Consider the following 20,636-nt stretch of genomic DNA (forward strand, 5'->3'; position numbering starts at 1 on the left):
TTTCCTCAAAAGAACTTGTCATTGTCTCCTACGACGACTTCAGATCTCCTTCCTTGTTTTCCCAGGCATTAATGCGCACAGATGCTTGGACTTGACCCTAGACCTCACGTGGCATATCAGTGTTTGCGTCATTACAATGCGTGGACCCTTTATCTCCTTCAATCATTGACGCCACTTTCCAATCTGTGGATGACAGGTGGGAATTAACCGAACAACAACTCGACATGACATCACACAGATACTGCCATCATACTCCTAGGCTCTTGTTGGACCATATAGGTGCTGCAATTGTAGGGGGAACTAAAGCTATTTCTTTGTTCTGAGGGTCCCTAGTACACTAGGGCAGGGGTGTCCAAAGTGCGATCCATTGGCCCTTGGCATATTCCGAAAATGAAGTAATCAGATATATTGTTAGATATCCCACTAGTCACTTTGTCACTTATAACACAAAGCTAAAGGTTGATGTTTTGTTCAGATAGCATAGCATATAGTGACTTACATTGGATTGGTTTTAGCATCTTTGATGGACAAAGTGTATGCAAGTGGGCCTCCGGTCCTTTCAGTTTTCTGAATGCGCACCTCGGTGGAAAGGGTTTGGACACTCCCACTGTAGGAGAAGGAGGCATATTGCATCTATTTTTTTGTGAAATGTCCATGTACTGTAGTCCTTTATAGGAAAAAGTTTATGAAACACTGGTCTGCACGTTGATAATTAAGTAAATCATCAGTCGCTCATCTGTAGCGATACATGAAAGGACAGGGAGAGTTGGCAGGAACACACTGAAGATGAACAATGAATTAAACGTAAAGTAACATGAGTTATATTATATGGACGGAACACATAACTCAACAGTGCCCCCTGCAGGATAGGGTAGGGCACATCCCCACTTGCCTCTAGTGGAAAAATCTCCAGCAGCTTATTTGAAAGCCAGCTCAGGTTTACTGCTTTTTATTTAATCCAAAGGCTAATGCTAAACACGTCTTAGTCAGCAAAGTCAGGACGCAGAATCGATGGCTGAAGTGCTCATGGAGGTGAAGAATCAATAAGACAAGTTAAGTAGCTTGTGTTCTGATCCAAGGTCAGTGTGACTGAGCCGCAAAGAAAGAAGATTCTAAAATTGCTGTTGAACTTTAAAGCAGAAAGCTAACCTATTGATATTGTGTGATACCCATGGGGGGCCCGTTGTGATGGGTGGAGTCATCCAAAAGTGATATATTTACATCCTTTATAAAAAAAAAGGGCAGGGAGAGTGTGGACTCCGGTGTAACAGTACTGTGTCACACTCAGCGGCCCATGTGGTGATCTTTAGCCCGTTTTTCAGTCTCACCTGATAAATTATAAATGACAGCAGCCTCACATTAGCGGTGACCTTTTCAGGGTCATCTTTGTCCACCGCTGGCGGTTCAATCAGTGATCAGCCAGAGAGCGTTTGCTCTTGGCTGAGGCTGAGATACAGTAGATTGTTTAATAAATTATTCATCTGTGACGCTTATTCAAGTGGCCGTAAGGCAAAGTCAAAGGCACTTGAAAACACGGCTGGAATCGCGCCATCTACGGTTCCCTTACTATCCTTCTATTTCTTACATCATTACAAAAATTATTTAATTGCATCTCAGCACACTATAGTTATGCGTTTAAGGACTATCGAACAAAGTGTTGACGAAAAAACATTATCAGTGAAGCATAAAGACATAAACATATAAAAATTGTGAGCTTTTTTTTAAACTAGTACAGTACATGTATGCTGTAGACTTACAAGAATGATCACAGATTTATAAATTATTACCGACTTAAGGTGAATGAATGTTTTTGTGGAAACATTTTTTGTGAATTTTTTTTGTGAAAACAAATTTTTTGGGACCAAAAATACACAAATTCTGCGGGGCCGTGAGTGTCGAATCGTGAATGTACGTGGATCCACTGTATTTATTTTTGTATTAATGTGGGACTAGTGTTTAATGTTACTTAAAGCATTGCCTGAACTGTTAATAAATGTCTTATGATGGCCACAGTTTGACTCTGGAACAGACTATTTCTATTTCCAATATTTCCTATGAGGAAAAACTGGTTAACCAGCTTCCGGTAAGCCTATTATTACTCCAAAACTACGAGTACATGACATTTCCTTCCACTTATGTCGTTTGCAAACGTGTGATAAGTGATCAGCGGGAGACTCTTCAGTTTTAGCATACATGTTTAATGAAAGGCACTCCTTACAGACTAAATAAAACATCATTCATTCATTATGACCGTGCTTGCTGCATGATGTTGACACACACACACACAATAATCGGAAGTGCTAGTCCATAACATAAAGTGCTGAGTAGCCATTATATCGCTAAATGATGCAGCCCTTACATCTTATTGCCTTCCGTATTCATGAAATATGATAGTTATTGCTGTGTGTGGGGGTCAACCAGGGTTTCCTTCACCCATGTATCAACATTATTGCATATTTATTGGATGTTTATTACAAAGGCGTTGTCGCCCATGGCCGTTGCTATACTGTATAAAGTACATGAATCACTTGGTTAAAATGTGGCATGCACGTCTAAACCCTGTTCAATTTTAAATAGTGGCTTTTTCCTATCATTTACATGAAGCTACATTGTGGTTATTTCTGAGTGTAATTTTAAGATAGTTGAACCTAGTTTGGCATGCACGCCATGCAATATGAATAAGAGGGAAATGCAGGCATGTTGAAATTTAAAGGGTGGAAAGGTTGTTGTGTCCCCCCCCCCCCATAATATCACATTGAGGATGCTGATGTGCTTTCCTGTTTATGTTAGAGTCAAAGTGCTTCAGAGATATGTAGAGGTCCAGTGCAATGCTTTAACGAGCTATTTAAATTGTACTTCCACGTTCTATATTAAAGTGTTTCTATTACATACACTAGCTCCATCAGATTGTGTTTTCTGCATGCATATTTGCATTTGCTCTATATTGTGCAGCATATCTACAATGTGCAAAGTGTTCATCATTCATTTTTTTTCTTTTAACGCCGGGTCCACAATTGAAGATGTTCTGATAAGACAACGTGGCCCAATGCCTCACACACACACACACACACACATTGTACTGAACACTTCCTAACGCCCTTGAACGCCTCTTCTTGTTGTGGATTTCTCTCAATATGACAAAGTGGAGCCTCACGTGGAACAGGTACGCCTGCATCATCTAATAAGATCCAATATTAATGGAAAATGACATTTACAAAGATAACAAAAAACTGCAAAGAAATCCAAATTTAAACTTAATTACATAATATTTTTTGCCCATTGTGAGTGCTTTTTCAAAATGCCCTTTTATACTGTACAGTTCTTAAAGAAGTGTTTCTGTATGACACAGTGCACTTCCAGCCTACAAAAATGAATATTGTTAATAATAAACATGCTGTGATGTCAAGCCAGCTGGCAAAGAGAATGATGAAAAAGGTATGAGTAAATAATACTGTATGTAAAAAAATAATAAAGATAATAAAGTAATAATAAAGTAATGTGTAATATTCTGGGGTTAAAAGTGTCATTTATGTATATAAATACTTTGTTGTGTCCCATGAAGTGCCCCGCCTCTCGCCCGAAGTCAGCTGGGATAGGCTCCCCTACCCCAGTGAGGATATGCTGCATAGAAAATGGATGGTTGGAATGTACGTTGACATTTTGTTGTCATTTTAACCACAGTTAAAATATCTCTTCTTAATTCTTAACTGTGGCTAAAATGACAACAAAATTGATCATCCAAAAGATAAAACTGTTAAAAATGAGCATTACTATCGTTGTACAGGCATACAGCGCTTCTATTGGCTCTCATTATATTGTGCAGGGGTACCTAACGAAGGAGGCAAGTATATTCTAAATATATTCTAAAGCTCTGGAGGGACAGTCATGTTTTTTTTTAACTCTCTTTTTTGTAAGTAGCACTTGTTAAAATTGTGTTTTCCGACATGAGAGCTGCTCAAAGGAAAGACAAGTCGTGTAAAGGCCGTCTCTTAATACTGTCGATCATGTCAATCAGGCGCTGCAGCGGTAATGTTTCAGTGTTCATTATTGAAAACCGTTCTTCTCGCTCTGCCAGGTCCCATTGCTTTTGTTCAGCGATGACGAGCTTCCGCCGTATTTGTTGGCTAGCGACGTCTTCTGCGCCGCTTCTGTCGCCGCATCAATCATCTGTTTCTCCTCCTGCTCTGTCTCACGGTGGTAGAAGTAGTTGAAGTTGGACACAATGACGGGGACTGGCAAGGCGATGGTCAGCACGCCGGCGATGGCGCAGAGAGTGCCCACCATCTTACCCCCCATGGTGATGGGGCACATGTCCCCGTAGCCCACGGTGGTCATGGTGACCACCGCCCACCAGAAGCCATCGGGGATGCTGACAAACTGTGTCTGGGGCTCATCCACCTCGGCGAAGAAGATGGCACTGGAGAAGAGGATGACGCCAATGAAGAGGAAAAAGATGAGAAGCCCCAGTTCACGCATGCTAGCTTTGAGGGTCTGTCCCAGAATCTGGAGCCCCTTGGAGTGGCGGGAGAGCTTGAAGATGCGGAAAACTCTCACTAGGCGGATGATCCTCAGGATGGCGAGGGACATGTTCTGGCTGGAGTTTGTGTCGTCACCGGGGGTGGTTGCCAGCTCCGTTCCCAGGGTGACAAAGTAAGGGATGATGGAGACAATGTCGATGATGTTCATGATATTGTTGAAGAAGTCGCTCTTACTGGGGCACACCACAAAGCGGACGCCTGCTTCGAAGCAGAACCAGATGATGCAGATAGTCTCCACAATGAAAAAGGGGTCTGTCAAGTAGGCCAGGATGTTCTTAGTGTTGGGAGGTGGGCTTGAACCTTCTTGGGTCCCATTGATGAGTTGGTCCACTCCTGGTGAAAAGTCGCTGTCCTCCCTGAACTCTGGAAGGGTTTCCAGACAGAAGATGAAGATGGAGATGACAATGACAAAGACAGAGACCAAAGCAACGGATTTGGCTGCGCTGGAACTCTCCGGGTACTCAAACAGGAGCCAGAACTGTCTCTGGAGTTCATTGGTGGGCAGAAGAACATCAGGCTCTTTGATGAAGCCTTCATCTTCTCGGAACTGCTCCATGGCTTCATGACCTAGCTCGTAGAAGACGATTTCACTCGCGAAAACATCCAGGGGAACATTGGCTGGCCGGCGGATCCTGCCGCCTGACTGGTAGAAGTACAGAATGCCATCGAATGATGGGCGGTTGCGGTCAAAGAAATACTCGTTCCTCATTGGGTCGAAGTGGCTTATCCTCTTGGTGGGATCACCCAGCAGGGTCTCTGGGAACCTACTCAGTGTGCTCAGCTGAGTTTCAAACATCAGGCCCGAAACGTTGATGACCACCTTCTCGTCTTTGTCCTCCATGCAGTTCTTCTCAAAGAAGTCCTCGTTGTCATAGCATTCCTTGGGCATCCTGCTGAAGACGCTGTCGGACACGGACTCTCCGCTCACCAGCAGCTTCAGATTGGAGATCAAACTGCAGCTGCTGGAGGTGGCTTTGGAGGTTGGCGGTGTGGATGGGGACAGCCCTTCAGGACCGTGGGGGTACCCTCTGCGCCCCCTGCGCGGCGACGGACGAGGAGATGCCAGGTGCTGGGCTGACAGGTCGTGCTCTGGGGCTTCCGATGTTGGCGACGTCGGGTAGCCGGAGTCACTGGGGTCCCCCAGGTTGATACCAACATCATCCACATTCTCGAAATTAACAAGAGGAACTTCCATCGCTGTCCTTGTCTGTCAGCACAGTAGGAGTGCAGGATGCGGGAGAACAGGGTCTCGTCCGAATCTGGGTCCTGCTGGCTGGCATCCAGGCAGCTTCAGTGCTCTGCGTAATCTGAAGAGCAAAGTAGCATGCTGCGTTAGCTGCTTTTTTAAAATGGTTTTGTGAGCATCAGCACACAACTTGCCATCTGATACCTGACTGTTCCTCGCTTTGAGTCCATGACGTAAGTGAAAGCTCGGCAAGTTTGCCTGGAAAGCTGCTTACACTGAACATGGCTAGCGTGCTGGTATCTGTGTGTGTGTGTGTGTGTGTGAGTGTGTGAGTGTGTGTGCTGATCAGGTGTTACAATACTACTGCATAGGACAATTTGTTAGCTACCCCTGAAAGATCTAATAAATATATTCTGGGTGCACATTTTATAGGTGCCATGTTTTTTTAATCATTTTGTTATTTTTCAACATTTTTCTTTAATTTCTCAGTGACTGTTGCAACAATACTTGCGCATATTACACATATTTCTCATAAACTACTGCACTATGATGACTAATAGAACAACACATGCTAAACTGCACTTTATTTCTCGTATTCCCCTGTTGAGCTTGTCTTCATTAATCTCCAGGGAAGAAGTCATTGCATTGTGTTTTACTGTGAATGTGACAACCGTTATTTACTATTTGTATTCCTAGTTTGGTTTCCTTTTGTACGATAGTTTATTATTGTGGTGGCAGTTTGGGCTGCATCACGTAGCTAAAATAAGGTGACCAAAATATTAGAAGCAGCATTCAGCATGTTGCAGTGCAGTTGTACACCACTAACAACTGCAATAGCAAATATACAGGATTGCCAACTTAATAAGAGCCTTATCTGTACAAAAGCAACATTTGCGATACAGCTCTCGCAGGTGTACCTAATGAAGTGGCCGGTGCAAAGTCAGTCTTCTCTGCATTGCTGCATGTCTACATCCGACTCTATTGTCGTGGTTCTACCGTGGGTCCAAATGCTGACTTCTGTTTTCTGATTTGCACGCACCTTGTCCATTTGAGCACAAAGGTTCTGTTCCCTCTAGTTTTTGCATTGCAGCACATTGACAAGGTCAAACAAACACATTAAGTAATCAGTGCAATTAAAAAAAAAGTAAAAAAAAAAAAAAAATGAAAAAAATGTTTCCAGTAAGGATTAGCTTTGCTTTACCTCATACTGAGCTGACATTGACACAAATGACATTATCACCTTCAGCAACTCGCAGCCTCAAAGCTAAAACACACACCTAAGAGCTGAAAAAAATCAAATGAGCACTCACCCATGTCCCACCCGGCCGGTCAGAAGTGCCCTCTACTACTTTGTACCTCCGTACATCTCCCCCCCCGGCTCCCCTGAACTCCCAATCAAGAGTGTCTCTATTAAAGCTCCCATTGGGTAATTTAACACCTGAAAGGAAACCGGAGATGCCACATGTGCACACACACCCACACCCTGTGCAGTCAATGCTGGAGAGAGGTGTTTGTAGAGGGAGGGGGTCACCTGGCTACTACCCCTCCCTCCCCTCCTATCACAGGGAGTTCTGTGATAGGAGACTTAAACCCTGACGTGGACAGGCTCTCCCCCCGTTCTTCTTTTTTGTCCTTCCTGCAGAGTAAGCATGCAAACACGCGTGGGATCATTCAATCCAGCGTCACCTTGGGGATAAGACTGCATTGTGCCCCCCCCCCCCAACAGCAAGCCAACAACACCTGACAGAGCATCTGCAGCAGCAGTAAACATCTGTCTGTCCAGACTTCTCACGCCTGATAACAAGCGCTCTTATTTAAAAAGGGATATTGACTTTTTTCAAAAAAACATGTTTGTGAAGAAAAAACTGCATGGCCCTGACTTTCTGTCAAGGCTGCTTACCACAAGCAAGAATAAGACTACAATAAAATGAATTAAAGTAATCTAAATAATTAATAAAAATAACTAAAATGAAAATTAATTGTTCAGATTTTCTTCCGGCAGACACTGTGAGGGTCAGTATCATAAAAAAAAAAAATAGGGCTGTCAAAAGATAATTTAAAAAAATCTAATTAATCACTTTTCCACTAATTAATCATGATTAATCACCATTTGCAACTATGTGTTAAATATATTCTCATTTTTACTGTATTTTATGAACAAAAAGATAAATGATCAAAAAGATGAATGACAGGACACAATTACATATACTGTACATATTTGTATGTATTAACAGCTCCAAAGGAACTGAAAATTTAACTCGAGCTAAAAGATAGCACACATGTCTCAAAATAGTAGCACAACATTTGAATCCCACTTTAACTTTAAGTATGAGCCATGAAAAGCTGCATTCAAAAACACAAAGTAATTTAAGTTGAATTCACGTTTTGAGTGCAGCTGTATTTTCTGGGATTTCCGAGCATACATAAATGCATCAAATTGTACTTCGGCCATGAGAGTTACGTTAGCGAGTGACAAGAATATCCAGTTACTGTTTTTCTTTGTCTTCCTGTTTATTTAGACCACACATATGCACATAATTAAATCATTATTGTGATTTTGCGGAGTGTCCAAGAATGCGTCTTGCGGCCGTCTTGTGACAATGAGGAAGTGTCGTTCCGAGGAGGACTAGAGATGTGTTAAATCTAAAATTAGTTACTGCCGTTAACGCGCTATTTTTGACAGCCTTAAAAAAAACATAATAAAAATTGTCCCCGGCAGGGTTTCAAAGAATGGTTTCCCCATGTTTAGCGCTAGCGTCATTGCCACTGCACCTATGCTAGCACATAGTCTTGTAAACTTGGTGCTCAGCCAAATATAACAAGCATAAATGGAACAGCTATTAGTATTTCTCATGTGTTTACATGTGCGATGCGTCGAATAACAGCTGCAAAAAAAGTAATGTCTATACAAACTAGTCTAGAGTCTTGAATGCACTTTGTATTTTACAAATGTAAAAGGCAAAACAGGAAGTGAGCTTGCACCCCACTGCTGAGCATGCTCACGGAGCTTCCTTTGATTTGTCTTCAAATGAAGTTTTGTGCACAAGACAGGACAGAAACCAGTTTTGGGTTCAGGTTTAGGTAAGAGGTAGCTGCAAAAAATTCTAGTGGTAAAGAAGAATATTTGTGCAAACTGTGGAGAGCTGTTCCATATTTGTCTAATAGCATGACAAAAATATAAAGACTTTCAAATAAAATAAATCTACTAAAGATGTAAATTTATCCTCCTCAATCAGCCACTGTGGGAGTAGCATGGCTTGTGGAACAGTTTTGCTCTGATCAACCAATTAGAGGACCTAAAAATGCTGATGTCACTGTGGGCCAGCTGGCTGGCCCTGAGGGGCAAATATGAAATCTGATTGGTTAAAGAAACAGCCCCATGGCTATTAGTGGTGCTCAAGCACCTGCCCTTTGGCTCTGCATGAGAAAACTGGCCTTTATTTTTATCCATTCATCTTCTATACCGCTTCTCCTTATTAGGGTTGCAGGTATGCAAACTCCACACAGAGATACCCAATGGAGATTCGAACCCAGATCTTCCACTAGGTCACCGTGCGGCCCGTTATTTTCAGAATAAAAATTACTTTCTCTGTCATCAATTTCCCCCAAATATGTTTTGATTTTTGATGGGGCATTTATTTGAGTTCTTGTGGGACTTCTTCCCAGACCTGCTTGCCGGAGCTCACGAGCCTCGCCCCTCCTCATGCAGCGCTGACTGCTGACCTGCTGCAGCCTATAGTCCCCTCTGGCCCACAGCATCAGACTGACAGGTAATAATAGTGTTTGTGCAATCCACTGACTGGTCCAACCCCTATTCCTAAAAACTAAAAATAAAAAAGCAACTCAAAGCCTTGCCCAGCTGTCTACTGACGTTTGTCATGTTTAACGAAGGGAGAGAGGGAACAAGGGCAGGCAGAGAATTTAAAGACTGCTCTACAAATTAGTCAAGTTCACTAGTTTTGTTTCATTTGAAATCACAGCTATTGAGATGAAAAGTAGGTCTTGGGTTGAACTACACGACATTCTGGTGAGCTATATTGTAGTATAATTACATTCATAAATTAAAGAGTTAAATTTGATGCTAAACTTTTCTCCAAGTTTCACCTTTTTTGCGAGAAGGCCATCCGGCTTGACAGTAAAAGGTGGACTACAGTATTATTACGTTACCTGCATCCTGCTATACTGTCCTTCTCTGTGGTTGTACTGCATGCAGCTGTGAGCCGATGCCCCCCGCCCCCCGAAAGCACTGCAGAGTGAACGGCGCCGCTGACTGCAGTCCACAGCGCACGTCAAGGTCGTCCCAAAAAAGCTTGTCTTTAAGACTTGACAGTCGATGGCTTGCTGTGCATATTAGGCCGTTGCCTCTCGGGGAATTATTATTACATTATGTGCAGCCATGAGGATAAACTTTAGGAATGGTGGAGGGGGGGGGCTCAAGCACATGCAAAGGAGAGGACAATGTCACAAGAGGACACACTTGGTGACTGAACATTGTCGATATGCAACATTGCACATATGATGTTTGAGGCAACATTTTAGCAGTCAGTTGTGTTGTTTAAAAGGACAAAAAGAAGTTGAACAAGTCACTGCTAACAGCAGCAAACGTGATGTGTACTTTTGGTGATAGGTTTTCATCATTTTTGGCAGTTTGTATCCTCGCTGACACGGTTTAAAGACACAAAAAAGACAAAGAAAAAGCAAAACACTTAGACCTGAGGGTTCTGGATTGTCATTGCATATTTTGATGGTATTTTCAGAGTTCTATAACCACCAAAATTGGGGTTGGAATCACAGCATTGTCATTAATATTTTGCCAGCAATGCCAGCTGTATCACGATAACACGATAGGTGATTCATATATTGGAGGAAAACATCAGGGGGAGGTAAACCTTTCAAGTGTATAAAACATTATTGATTAAGAAAATACACGTTTTGTGTATTGTGCCTCAAAAAGGAAATGACACAAAACATCACTATATCAATATTTTGCACTGACCCTTACACCAAATTGTTAGATTTTTTTTGTGTGTTTTGTGTGTTTTTGAGTGATTTTGCAAGATCCACAAGGAGACTCAAAGATGGATGAGACAGCCAGAGTGTAAATAATCGATACAGGGTGATTTGTGTCTGGAAAAGTGAGAACAGAGGGAGGTAAATGGCTAAAATATGAGCTGCTGCAATGTCTTATAGGGCAGAGACGCCCCCCCCTGTCCTTCATCGCAACACTTCATCCATCATACCCCCCCCCCCCCACCACATAACCGCCCGATGACACTCTAACCTTACCTGTTAACTCTGTGTCGTCAAAGCAGATCCCCCATCAGCACATGTGAGTGACAAGAGGACATGTAAAACACCCGAGTCCACACTGCAAAAGTTTACATACACTTTCTCATGCTATTCAAGTGGGCCTAAACTTTTGACTGATACTCTTTAGACATGTACATTCAAGTTAAACATCCACTGATGAAGTGGTTTTAACCCTTCATGACCTCCATCAGAGGGCCGCACGATGGCTGAGTGGTTAGCATGTTGGCCACACAGTCAGGAGATCGGAAGATCTGGTGAGCATGAATGGTTGTTTGTCGATATGTGCCCTGCGACTGGCTGACGACCAGTACGGGGTTTACCCCGCCTCTCGCCCGAAGTCAGCTGGGATAGGTTCCAGCATACCCCTGCAACCCTAATTAGGATAAGCCACATAAAAAATGGATGGATAGACCTCCACCAGGAAAAATCTTCAATTACTGCTCTTTATTAGCAATGATAATAAACCGAAATTGTGGAAATGTTGTCACTAACATTCAACTAAAACTTTGCAATCGTTTATTGTTCTATATATAGATATATGTACAGTAAGTAAGAAGCCTATTGATTTTTTGGAGGATATCAGATATACTGTAGCATAGCTCTGGTTTGTTTTGCTTGTTCTGTCTGTGATCATTTGCACCCAAAGCTTGCAATCGCCAATCATTGTTCTTGATCTAAGTAAGAAAGCTATAGTTTTTTTGGGTAAGATCAGATACAGTATAGCCATGGTTCAAAGTTCACTTGTTTGTTATTTGTACTCAAAGTCTGCTATTGCAAATCTCTTGGAGCAATCTCAAATGCTCTTGGTCTATGTAAGGAATCTATTGATTTTTGAATGGTATCAGGCACATTGTGCCCAATCAAATGGAGGGCAAAGATCAAACCAAAATTCTGCAATCAAGGATAATTCTTCAGGTAAGTAAGACACCTATTGATATTTGGTTGATATCAGATATATTATGGCTCAGGTAGCTGAAGTCAAAAGTCAAATCAGATCTTGTTTATTTTGAACTTCCTGCTGGTCACATTTTTTATCCAAAATTCTGTGAGCAATGTTCTATATCTGAATAATAAACATGCTGATTTTTGAACGATATCAGTTACATTAGGCCTGACAAAGCGGATGTTGAAGGTCAAACCAGAACTTTCATTTATTTTCAACAATCTGCCTTCAAACTAAATTTAGCAATCAGGGATTATTGTTCTTTAGATCAGTAAAAAAAAAACTACTGCTTTCGGAACAATATCAGGTAAAAGATGGAAGTAGCTGACGTCAGAAACAAAATGAGTTCTTGTTTGTTTCCCCTGTTCCACTTGTCAAATTTGTATCCAAAGGTTGCGGTCAGGGATTATTGTGCTTTACCCAAGGAAGAATCCTATTGATTTTGCTTCTACTGCACTGATTCAATGCTGTGATATGTTTCTTGCTGGGTTATCAGTGGTGTAGCAATGCACTGCATCCTATTGAGAGAGAGTTTCTAGTATTTTGAGCCACTCACAGCAGGTTTGTTGCTTCACGGACGTTTCCGTGCTGGTTTCCTTTTGTTTTCGACAGAACATGTGGTCCGGTTGACAGATGAGACGCTGTCCAGCGGCTCCACTAAGCAGATTAAGAGGTCGCATGCACAATAAACAACAGTGTGGACTAAATAGTACACACTTAATTGAAACGAGTGGACTGTTGCCAGCATTACTAAACAGACGACAAGTGCTAATCTTAAAACGGCTCCTTCAGGCCACACCACGACAGTGGGAAGGGCTACAACGATCGACCAATCATGGAGCGGCAACGCGTTTGACACCGAGGTCGTTCTTACAACGCTTTGTGTTGAGGTGTTTATCTGCATGTACACAAGAAGACCTTACTAAAAGTGACTGGTTAAAATTTATGATTTAGAAAAAAAAATCTAATATTAGTAAATTAACATACCAGTACTAATACTATTAACTATTATTACTATTATTACTAATACTATTAACAATAACAAATATAATAATAATAATAATTTAATTATTATTTATTATTGTGAGAATAGCAGCCCAAAAGTAATCACACCTGGAATAAGGCATTCATATAAAGCTATGAAAGCCTGGCATGAAGGGTAAAACTGTATAAAATACCACAGAATAAAGTAAATGATAGTAAATAGGTAGTAGTTTTATATATTTGTTGATATATTTAATTTACACAATTTCATATCACAAATACAACACTGTTTTGAGACAGTCTTACTCAATTAGACGCATGTGTTTCCAAGTTTTTGACAGGTACTGTATACAAGTAAAATACTTGTTTTATTATTAGTATTCATTGAAAATATATCATAACTCTGTTTATATAAGCAATGTTGCTTACATAAATAAAACAATAATAAAATAGCTCAGAATGAAACAGCACTCAAAAATGTTACATCTATGTATGTATTACATACTGCATATATAAATATGACATATATCATTTTGTATATTAAAATTAGTTAGGAATACAACATATTTCATATTTAATTGGATTATTCCCTATTATCACTGGAAATTGTAATATTTCCTTGTCCAATAAAGGATGACTTTTTGTCCAACAACAAGCTTAACAATGAATGAATGAACTTTGCTCACCGTGTTGAATCCTGAATGAGCCAAGCATCCTCCTCATGGTGCCAACACATCATCATCATCATCATCATCAGTAGTCACTGAAGTTACCCAATAATTCTATGTGAGAAAAGTACAAAACACATATTGGTGACATTATTTCATTTCTCGGTTGTGCTTCTTCTGCGGTGGTGAAGGAGCAATGTAGTCTTCGTTGGCTGTGACATCCTCCGAGGCAAATGAAACATTGGCTGATTGAAGCAGATGCTCTAAATCTCTAAAGCGTCACGTTTTGGCACAAGACACCCACGTTTACTGAGAAACACACAAACTGGATTTCACTCCGCATTGTCGCGCTAAAGGTCCTAATTATCACCCATCTTCTTTAACTTCCGGAGAGGACACTTCTTCATTTCAGGAAGGAATTGCTTTTAAAATAAAAAATAGCCAAATATGGCAGACCTTTTTCATCTTTACTTGTTTTTTTTTGGTCAAGGTAAGAACACTATCAATTTGAATCAGTATGTTGAACATTTTCCATGCTGTGCTCCTCACATTTTTGGGATAGTTTCGATGGTAAGGCGAGACCAGCAATCGACCAGGCACTAGGCTCCACCAGCCAGCGGGAGCCAGTCCACCCCACCGCTCCCAAAACCAACCGCGCACCACCCACCCACCAGAACGGAACCCCGACAGGCCCGCACCCAGATAGGGGAAAGGCAAAGACGCAGAACACAGCCCAGCGGAGAACAGAGACACGCGGCAACAAACACCCAAGCAGCCGGCAGAGCACCACACCCCCGACAGACAAGCAAGCAAATCAGAGTGTTTGTTTTGACATTGTCGTTGTCCCAGTTTTTATCCGTTCATTGTGATTATTGCCCTGTATCCAAGTCAGAACCCTACTGATGTCAACTGATATCAGAAGGTCAAAGGTCAACTACAGTCACAGCTGTCATCCAAAGGTTTGCTCTCGGTGGCTATTGTTCTTCAGTTGGTTGGGAACACTGTTGATTTTGGATGTTTTTGTTGTTTTTGGGAGCCTTGTGTTGTGTTGACACCCTGGCACAGCTGTCACCTTGTAATGGATAAAAATAACATGTCAACGTGCTTTTAAGTCATTACTACTTTTATGACTCGCAAGCAATAGTTGATCAAATGTCAACACGCTAATTTCTTTGGACTCTATTATTATTATTATTATTATTACTATGAATATTATTACACTCTGTGTTTGCATTGCTGGTAGTGTATTTATTTGTCATTTCACGCACATGCTTATCAGAGGAAAACAGCTATAAAAGCCAAACAATGCAAATCCCTGACATTAAAAGGAACAGCATCTTCTGGTTTATGAAACATTTCTGCAGCACGGCCATGTGATGACACCTCGTGAGGTTAGGCATCATGCATCATGCATGTGCAGAAATTAGACACCCCCGTATCTCAGCCCAGTGACTCTCATGCTACTGCAGGGAAATAATTATATAAAAACTATGGCTATATATATATAGATATTTAGTTTACAACAAGTCTCTTGACCCCCAAAAAAGACCAAACCAAATGTTTTGAGTATACAATAGAGTAGTCATTTAGCTTTCATGAACATTTGACTCATGAATATTTACCAACTGCAAAAATTAGCAATTTTGAATACAATATCTTTTGGATTTTAAACTGCAAAAAAGAGATATTAAAAAAAAAAAGAAAAAATATGTACATATTTATGTGTAATAATTATATATATAATATATATTTTATATAAAATCATAATGAATTTGTGTATTATTAAGTAGATAATAATAATAATAATTTAGATATAAAATGGACAAAGAAAAGGATATTTTGAGAGAAAACTTAGCTTCAAAGCCCTGGCAGATGGCTGTCTCGACAAGACCGACGTTATTTGTATCTACTGAGTTGAGTTGTCACCGAGTACATCGAGTCTCAAATACCAGAATGAAGAGAGAAGGTACTGGAGCACTGCCAGTATTTTTTATTGTCATTGTCTGTAAGTGCTACCTTGGCATACAAATGGTTTTTTAGATGCAAGTGTTTTTTTTAGATGCGAGCCATCTCTCGGCTGATGTTATGCTTTCAACAAATTTGGGTTCCAAGCTGCTAGTTACGGGTAAACATAGCCGAGGTCAGGCTATTTGGGCTTGTGTAGATGGGACAAAGGCAGAAGTGAGCGAGCATACACAACACTCAATGAAATGGCAGTAAAGGCTCGCAAGATAATTTATTAGCGTTATTATTATCATTTATTAGCGATTTATTAGCATTTGTGCTTGAACTGCTGTGTTTGTCAAAGATTAGAAAATAAATATAATATAGAATATAAATAAAAGCTGCATGTTGGAAGACCCGCGCTGTGATATTTCCACGTCGTCGTCGCCAGACTAAGTAAAGTATAAAGTATAAAGTTTGTGTAAAAGAGTGGTTCTGTAAACTACTAACTGTTAGTTTTTCGAACACCCTGTTTTATTTTCACTTAGTTTTTGGGTGTTTTTGCAAACCTTTGTTCGTAATCTTAGTCACAATTATATTTTAGTATTCGCTTGAAGAGAATATTTAGTGATGGACAGTTTACCTTATCAATGTCTACTTTCTGTACATTTCCTTTGTTCTTTATACACTGACGTCCATTTTGTGTTGAGCTGTTTAAAAAAGCAGAATGTTTAATAAACAAATATTTGCATCAAGAAAACACATTATCCAGTCTCATGTAGATAGGTATATTCAAAACTTTAAAATGGTCTTTCAAAAGTACACATACAGATTAAAAACACTTCTATCTGCGATCAAATGTGATTAATTACTAGTTAACGATGGACAACATGTGATTAATTGTGATTAATTGTGATTTTAATCGCTTGACAACCCTGTGGGATGAGAAAAGAAACTATGTCAGAAATAAAAGAATGATTTAACAATTTTGTTTGCAATGGGTAATTTTTAAGTAATGTAAAAATTACACAGCAATATAAGATTTTTGGAGCATATAAAAGTGAATTAATATATCAATGTTTTAGTGTATACATTTTAGTACGTGTGTCTATTATTAGAATATGTGGCATATATTTTCCTACTCCTTAAAAAAAATCTTCCTATAAATTCAATTTTGATGCTTTTGCTTTTAAAAATACACAGGAATATTGTGAAATGGCGCGGACCTTGACCTAGAATTAATTAGTTAATGGGATAGGGCCGCACGCTGGCCTAGTGGTTTGAATCTCCGTTTGGGCATCTCTGTGCAGAGTTTGCATATTCTCCCTGTTCGTGCGTAGGTTTTATCTGTGGGTACTCCGTTTTTCTCCCACATTCCAAAAATATGCATGTTAGGTTAACTGGCGACTCTAAATTGTTTGTCCATATGTGCCCTGCGATTGGCTGGTAACCAGTGTATACCCTGTATCTCACCCAAAGTCAGCTGGGATGGGCTCCAACAAGCCCCCGTGACCCTAGTGAGGATAAGCGGCATAGAAAATGGATGGATGAATAGTTAATGGCATATTTCACAACCTGTAACAAGCGTTAAAGTTACTGTGAGACGTCCTAAAACAAGTCATTAAATAAACGGCCATTAAAAGCCTTTTAAATGCAGCATAGAAGGTGACCTCATCGAAAAAGTGACTCCTCCTCCTCCACATCCACACAATGTCGTCGTTGTAGTTGTCGGCTCATTGACAGGTCCCCTTCCTTGTCCTCTCACCTCCAACATGAACCGTCTTCATTTGCGTTCCATATGTTGTCGCCCCGGATGACCTGGGATGGTCATTACCCAGATTAAAGCTGTCCTCGCGGTGTGTTCATGCGGGGGTCACAAGGCCGCCGTATGCTACACCAATGCCATATCAACACCTGCCCGTCAAGCTCATCCGCCCCTTATAATTGTTACTTTCTCCACCCTATAGCGCGTTCATCCGATCCGTCAGAGAGGATTTGTCAAAGTGTTTGATTCTTTTTTCCTATTATGTCTCTGCCTGTCTGTGTGTGATTATGAGCCCTGCAGCATCCATCCATCAGGTGTGCTATGCCAGGTTCACTGTCCTCTGGGAGAATGCAGCATCCATGCTTGGTTGACCTTAACTTGTCCCATATGTCACCGTCAGAGGACTGACACTGGATAGCATGTATTGATCCTCTGTGTGAACTCTGCTTTCTGGGAATGGGATTAGGCAAAGTGCAGCCTGTTTTTTGTTATAATCCTTTAAAGCTACAAACTGACATTGCCTGGCAAACCTGAGGGCCAATGCTGGTTAAAGCATCACAGCATAGTATAGCAATCCACAGTTAACATGCAACTGTGACCCCCGGTGGCTGTGAACAAAATTACGATGCAATTTGAGCAATCTGACTGGACGCTTTTGTAATTTCTGCCAATTTTCAGATATAATTGCTACTAATGAATGCAGAGAAAATGCAGACTATAATGCTGACAGTAGGATGCTACATGCCCCCTTGTGGACATTATTGGATGCTTGCTATGTTTTTGCTCATTTTCTGACATTACTGTTACTTAGAAATAGTTATTAGGTTGTTGAAAAATGCTGTTCCTGAGCTTACAGATCAAAGACAGAAATGTATTGAGGAGTATAGTGAACTGCAGTCGTAAGATATCATGCAAACATGCCCCCAAGCGGCTACAATCAGTATCAAAAGGCAGTTATTGGATGTCTGGTCAATTTTTGCACATTTTCGAAATTGACGGTAAATACAGAAAGATTTCTAAGCATAACCATCAAATACCACAACTTCCTGAGGGCTTTTACGTTAACATGTTAACAAGACGTTATGAAAACATGCCCCCTTAGCGGCTAAGACCAGTAACAGGCGTCAACTATTGGACGCTTGGTAAGTCTGTACGCAGTTTCAGAAGCATCTTTGCTGCTTCAAAATTACCAGTGAATGCGGCAAAATACCGTTTCAGAGCATGAAGATCAAAGACAGAAACTTCTTGAGGCTATAAAATACAGGGGTACCTCGTTATTAATTACTTCCAGAAGTTTCGATGAAAACCATAAACATAAACGTATGAAAACCGAGACAATTTCTCCCATGGGAAATCATGTAAAGCCAATTAATCGCTTCCAGAAACCCCAAAATATTAACAAAAAATAAACTTTAATTATACTTTGACATGCAGAAATTTGAAAGTAATGTGAAATAATTATAAATGTGAATGGATGGAACGTATTGTTGATGTGGACTTCAATCGAATTCAATAGTGTTTTTAATTTTTTTTTATCAAAGTGCTGGCACCCGCAATTTTCTTTGGCCCCATGACGGGTTATTTAACAGTTACACTCAATAAAAAATTAATAGACAGTCGTTTGGGCACTTAGTTTTGAGGAAGGATATCGTACAGGGCAAACAGAGTAGTTTGTTAAGTACTATTTTGCACACAAACCCAGACAGTGTACGAAGATGGCAAAATGTTGGCAAAAATTCTAGACGAAAACCCAACCATACAAAAACTTGGGCGTACGAAAGCCAAGGTTTGACGGTACGTCACAGAACATGCCCTATAATGTTTCACATCAGTACGAAGAAGCCATTTTTGGACACATGTTACGTTTCTGTCCAATTTCTGACATCATCACTACGCCGAAATTGTCTGCGAATGTTGAGAAATAAAGGTTTCGAGCATAAAACAGACAGAAACTTATTGAGGGCTATACACTGCTATTAACAATCCTCAGATATTATGAAAACGTGCCCCCTAGTGGCTACTATCAGCATCGCATGGTCCTTATAGGACGCATGCTAAGTTTCTTCCTATTTCGTCATTTATTGCTACCACGAATGAATGCTGAGAATGTCCAAGACCTGCAGTGTAAAAATTCAACAAAAAATGTGAAAACTCACCCATCACGAAGTGATATGCACATTTTTGCTCTTTTGGATTTGAATCTGTTAAAAGAGAGATAATGTTATGTTCTTTTAATATGTTGGAGGTATAATATTGATCAGCAAAACATACCTCAATGTTTTCATGTTCACATCATCACCCCTAGATGGCAGTAATGGTTTCACTTTCCTGTTATGACAGGAGTTAATAAGGTTATGGATTAGTAATGAAGATGTTCTCCCTTGACTGGTTAGCCCAGTTGGATTTATAACAAGCCCCTCATTACCACGCATCATAATAAGCATATCTGTGTGCAACTGCTATGCCTGGCAGAAGCCACCTGCAGCCTCCCTGTGTTTCCGCCATCGTCCGTGGCCTTTTCCCTGCTGCTCGTGCCTGCCTGGCGTATCAAAGTGTAGACTGACTACACAGCAGAGATGGAGCCATGGAGTGCTGAGGGCCCCCCAGGGGGCCGCCGGCTAGCTTGTGTCTGTGTTTAAACTGGAGCTGGCTGGAGACAGGAGACAACAGCTGCACCTCTGCTCAATGATGCAAGCAGGATTCTGCATAAAAAGCACATCACTGTAATTAAGTAAAAGAAGTACAGTCCTGTGCATTGGACAACATTAGGGCTGATATTTTAAAGTTATTTTGTGACAAGTAAAATAATGACATAAATGATTTATGAAATGATTATTTAAAAAATATATATGTTTCTTGAATTAGGTTTAACAAAGGCAGCTGTATAAGGGAGCTTTTTAAATGTATTAAATGTACCATTACCTCACTTTCATTATACTTTAATACTTTAGATAATATGTACGTTTTTTCTTATTTTCTTATTTTAACATTCGATTCTATCAATACTCCAAAATATTTTATTAAAATGAATACATCCATCCATACATTTTCTATGCCGCTTATCCTGTATATTTCTATAGAATATATTATTTACAAAATGTATAATGCCACAAATTATTTATAAAATATTAATGAAATAAGTTTAATGAATTAGGTTTAGCAAAGACAGCTACCAGCAATGGGAGTTTTTAAAAATAATGATTCATTTGTAGCATTATAACACTTAATATGTAGTATTATACTTAGTACTGTTACATAAATAAGAGAAAGTTGTTTTTTCTCATTTTTCTTGTATTAA

At 40.3% G+C, this 20,636-nt stretch overlaps 1 protein-coding gene across 4 annotated transcripts; it reads right to left on the bottom strand.

Annotated features, from left to right (window-relative positions):
• Positions 1 to 1,982: 1,982 nt before the first annotated feature.
• On the bottom strand, positions 1,983 to 20,634 carry LOC129186824 (potassium voltage-gated channel subfamily A member 10). Of its 4 annotated transcripts, none has more exons than XM_054785466.1 (3): positions 19,610 to 20,634; positions 13,648 to 19,539; positions 1,983 to 5,845 (listed from the first exon to the last, which is right to left on the bottom strand). In XM_054785466.1, the coding sequence occupies exon 3, from the start codon at positions 5,731 to 5,733 to the stop codon at positions 4,045 to 4,047; it is 1,689 nt and encodes a 562-aa protein (XP_054641441.1). In that variant the 5' UTR covers positions 5,734 to 5,845; positions 13,648 to 19,539; positions 19,610 to 20,634; the 3' UTR covers positions 1,983 to 4,044. The 4 variants fall into 4 exon arrangements, with proteins under 4 accessions (XP_054641441.1, XP_054641442.1, XP_054641439.1 ...); XM_054785467.1 differs by having other exon boundaries at positions 13,648 to 16,283; positions 19,495 to 20,634; XM_054785464.1 differs by having other exon boundaries at positions 13,648 to 13,743; positions 16,217 to 20,634.
• Between the last annotated feature and the right edge of the window lie 2 nt (positions 20,635 to 20,636).

The sequence above is a fragment of the Dunckerocampus dactyliophorus genome, chromosome 8 (assembly GCF_027744805.1).
Source record: "Dunckerocampus dactyliophorus isolate RoL2022-P2 chromosome 8, RoL_Ddac_1.1, whole genome shotgun sequence".
Lineage (NCBI taxonomy): Eukaryota > Metazoa > Chordata > Actinopteri > Syngnathiformes > Syngnathidae > Dunckerocampus > Dunckerocampus dactyliophorus.